The following is a 4,423-nucleotide window of genomic DNA, read 5'->3' as shown; positions in this document are numbered from 1 at the left end:
AAATCTAGAATTTTGTATTATTTATATGGTAACAATAATAATATCAGCAAAAATTTAAACAATACATGTTAATGCTAAGACTAATAATTAATATTAAAACTAACGGTAATAAAATCAACAATAATAACAATGACACCAATAATAACAGCAATATTATTGTGGCCGAGTTGACTTGTGGCCGAGTTGACATGTGGCCGAGTTGACTGCAGCCGAACTTTTTGTGGCCGAGTTGATTTGTGGCCGAGTTGACTTGTGGCCGAGTTGACTGTGGCCGAGTTGACTTGTGGCCGAGTTGGATCGAATTCAGGTGGTGCACTTGCAAGTGAAGTGAGCCTTAGTTAGGTTGAGGCCCGTTTAGGCCCTACTGGGTCCAGAGAAACTCTGACAAAGCACTTTTGTTGGAAGGAAGCCGTATTTAAAGGATATCTGGTTCCCCATAATTTGTGAAGATTCTATAATGAATTTCCATTCATTTGGGTGTAGTTTGAGACTTAAAAACCTTCTAATGTAGGCCTAGGCCCTAGGAGGACTAAGCTAAGCCTAGGCTAGGCCGTCCATTTTTGTTATTGTGATCAATCTGCATTCATGATTCACTGGGGCTGATTTTCAATAAATTTTGTACCACCACAGTTAGGCCTAGTAGGGCCTAGGCCATTTCATTTGCCAGCTAGTAGTAGGCCTAGGCCGAGTTCTGTATGGGCTAGGCCCTACGCATAATAGCTAGGCCTAGAGGGGCCTACCTAGGCTAGGCCTAGGGCCCGGCCTAGGTACGCCTAGCGTTAATACCAACCTGCAACTGCCATCCAGATGATTCAAGGTAAAATTGAGCCCTCATTGAATCCACACCAGTAATACCATATGCTTATATTTGTTTGACTTGTGTACAACTTCCTTGACTTTGACTTTGACTGACGGATACTTCATAACTCTTTATTCAGGAAACAAGCGAAGGGGAGTGGCGTGGTGAGCATTCAAATGGAGATGAGTATAGTACTTCATATGACTCTCAATTTAGACCTTGTAAACAACTGCTTCAAGTGTGGTTTTAAATTATTTTTAATAGTTACAGTTATTAATTCAAATATTTTACGTGTTGTTTAATATACTTTCTTTTTTATTTTATAAATTTTTATATTTACATTTTAAAAGCTTCCAAATTTGTACCAGCGTTGGGGCTCCATTTTCATTACAGATAGCGGACCTCTTTTTATTATGACTAGTGAACCTCTTTTTCTATGAGTAGCGACATCTTTTATTCATAATGACCAGCGAACCTTTTCTTTATTATTATGAATAGCGAACCTTTTTTTTATTATGAATAACGAAACTCTTTTTTTTATTATCAAATACTGCATTGTAAGAAAAATAGTATGATTTGCTGCATAGCTGGGGTGATGGTAAGGATTCCTATGCTGACCACGCGTCCTTCTGTTAGAACGTCGTACAACTACACGTTGTCTTCTTGGGACTGGGTCTCTTTCAACCAATATATCTTCCCATTCACTGTCACTAGATTCACTCGCAGAATTCGCTTGTTCCTCATTAGTAACAAGTCCACTAGTCTGGGATTTATAAGTTTGCTTCATCATTGATTGAAGTTTCATCTTGAAGAAGGATAGTACATCACACAATATGACAAAAATTACCACCAATCCAAGCACTCTAGAAACATCAAATGGAAAGTAGACAAGGCAACCCATTACCAATTGAATCATAAAAAGTAAGATCCATCCATTGTTTTCCATCTGGGACAACGGTGTTGACATACAGGGCTTTGGAGCATTGAATTTCTTTCTTGTCTAGCGTGTCTTGTAATAGTTTGCTGTCATCCTGACATTCATAGTAATTTGGTTGAGATGGGCTGCTTGCTACCCCAACCACTTCAATACTTCCTTCTTTTCGGCTCTCCTCCACTATATCCAAGACATTGACTGACAACATGTCACTTGTCGTGCATCATAACTTCAGCCTTATCCTCCACTCAAACAGCGACAGCAACCGTGTCACCCGTAGCCAACGTCAACTTGCCGGAAAAGTGATTAACGACTTCAATAGGAATCTTCCCATTGTCAGTCCGGGAACATCCCTCAACAACATCGACTTGATGTGTTCCGTCTTTCGACCAAGAGCTAATAAAAAAAAGTCATTGTCTACCAGGTCCTCACATCTCACCATACCTTTTACCTGGCAGACAGAGAGTGGAGGTATGTCTTGCCCCTCGGCAACGGTAACATTTACCGGTTGGACGGCTAGGGTCTTCTCTGCTAACGGCACGCTACTGTTTAACGACAGAAGGGGTCGTAGAGCACTGCACCCTAGAATTATTGGATGCTTAAGTGTAGACCCAGGTTTCAGTACTAGGAACCCAACCTCCGCTTTGTTGTTTAGCTTCACAATCGCTCGAACATAGCCTTCTATTGGGAGTGTGACCATCGAGACTCTCTCCACTTTCATGATGTTGTCGATGGTTTTCATCGATTCTATGTTGGCTAGATGTTGTTTAAAGAAATCATAAGTCATAATTAACCTGCCTCCGCTCCCGTATCCAGAAGAGAAATTGTCAATACATCATTAATTTCAACATTAGAAATGAGACTTGGCGACATCAGGAATTTCGGTAAACACTCAGTCTCCACACTAACTCAGACAATCTGGCCTGATGTCAGATGAATTTGTGCCCCAGGGACATCTGGCTGAGGTGCAGGTTCTTACTTTGATCTCTCAGGGCAGTTTACCCGCTTATGTCCCTCTTTATTGCACCTAAAACATCTAAATGTATACTTCTTATATCTTTTTTTCACAACTGGGGATGAAGGTGTACTCGACTTTAGTTTTTCCACTACTTCCTGCAATGTACTCTTAATTTCTGTCATCTCCTTCTGAAGACTGGTGATCTTTTCATCCTCACTTGCCTTGACAGCCCGAACTGCTACTTCCTTAGCACTTGTGCTGTCCGGGAAAATGTCTAAAAGATCGGTCCGCAGATCCACAAAAGATTTAGTTGGCGAAGCCAAGACAATTTGCCGTAATTGACTTTTCAAACTACAGTCTGTGGTTAGATACAGCTCTCTTGCATCTACAAACACAGTCCAGGGGTCTTTCAACGGTTGTAACGTCTCACTGTAGCCGCCGAGTCCCATTTCTGACACCACTTTGTGGTAGGCTTAGACAAGAATAAAACACGCTAACTGCAAATATATGCTTTAAATTCAGTTCGATGTTTAATTCGGACGAGTGTCGTCACAACTTGATCAGAACCAGAAAAAGCCAAACAAAAGAAAAACCCCTGCTCTCTCTGTCAGTAAATACATGCTTAACTTGCACGGACCTCTGCCTTGTTCTACTATACTACCAGTACTTACTACCGTACTGCACCAACGATGATGAATGGATACACCAGAACAAATCAATGTCATCAAAACAGTACTTGGTTTACGACTACAGTAACACAGTCTTGTCACTGCTCAGACCCGCGCAAGAAAAAGGACTGAAAAACGTGTTCGGCTACGTAGGCTTTTTAACATGATACGCGCAGTGAAATGTATCTATGCCCGGCGCATCACCGCAAAGTGAAAACAAACAAAGTAGTTTCTTATTATGGTATAGATAATCACAAAACTCAGCTCCCCACATATAGAAAAGATTAAACATAGGCTTAGGCATTATTTTAATATAAAAGATACAGGCCTATGCGAAACTTTAAAAAGACCACGTACTGGTCACATTTTCAATGCTATAAGTACGCAAAGAAGTGTTACAGAACTCTTTGTAGAAATGCAGTTAAAATGCATCCACGAATAAATTCCGTACTTTTAATAATTTACTTTGTCAGCGTAAAACAAAAAGGTTTTGGAAACTTGTTAAAGATACAAAAAACAGCAATATGTCCGATTAAAATGCAATCTCTATTACCAAACTCACTGACTATTTCAAAAATAAATTTAGTAAATCCAATTTAAGTAATGAAACTCTAAGCAATGCTCAATAATATGTGAATGCTAAATTTAATAGGCTGCAAGTAAACTTACCTAAAAATTGTAGCTTAATTTAATAGAAGATCTATATCTGAATATAGGCCTATTGGTAAACTTAACGGAGGTTCCTCACCAGGACCCGACGGTATTTCTGTCGAACATCTAAAATTTAGTTTACACACACAAATTCCCGACATCCAGCTTATGTATTGAATATCTGTTTAGAGTTCGGTTTTGTGCCTAATATTTTTCAGGATGGTACATAGTACCTATTCTTAAAAAACCTAACATTGACCCTTCAGAACTGCATAATTATCGACCCATCATTGTTTCTAATACACTGTCCAAAGTTTTTGAATTAGGTTTTCTTGATTCATGTGCTGATACCAAATTTGACCCTCTCCAATTTTGACCCTCTCCAATTTGGGTTTATCAGCGATCGTGGCACC

At 39.6% G+C, this 4,423-nt stretch overlaps 1 protein-coding gene across 1 annotated transcript in view; it reads right to left on the bottom strand.

Annotated features, from left to right (window-relative positions):
* Positions 1-855, bottom strand: part of LOC117112790 — a 24,130-nt gene extending 23,275 nt beyond the window's left edge. Inside the window, exon 1 of the mRNA XM_033255960.1 lies at positions 791-855. Within this exon, the coding sequence (XP_033111851.1) occupies positions 791-835 (45 nt within the window). The 5' untranslated portion in view covers positions 836-855. The remainder of the gene's footprint in view (positions 1-790) is intronic.
* Positions 856-4,423: the final 3,568 nt, after the last annotated feature.

This window comes from Anneissia japonica, unplaced genomic scaffold (genome assembly GCF_011630105.1).
Source record: "Anneissia japonica isolate Jap-2015-1 unplaced genomic scaffold, ASM1163010v1 scaffold172582_len1462937_cov174, whole genome shotgun sequence".
Lineage (NCBI taxonomy): Eukaryota > Metazoa > Echinodermata > Crinoidea > Comatulida > Comatulidae > Anneissia > Anneissia japonica.
Note: the sequence above shows the minus strand (reverse complement) of the source record. Positions and strands in the feature narration are given on the sequence as shown.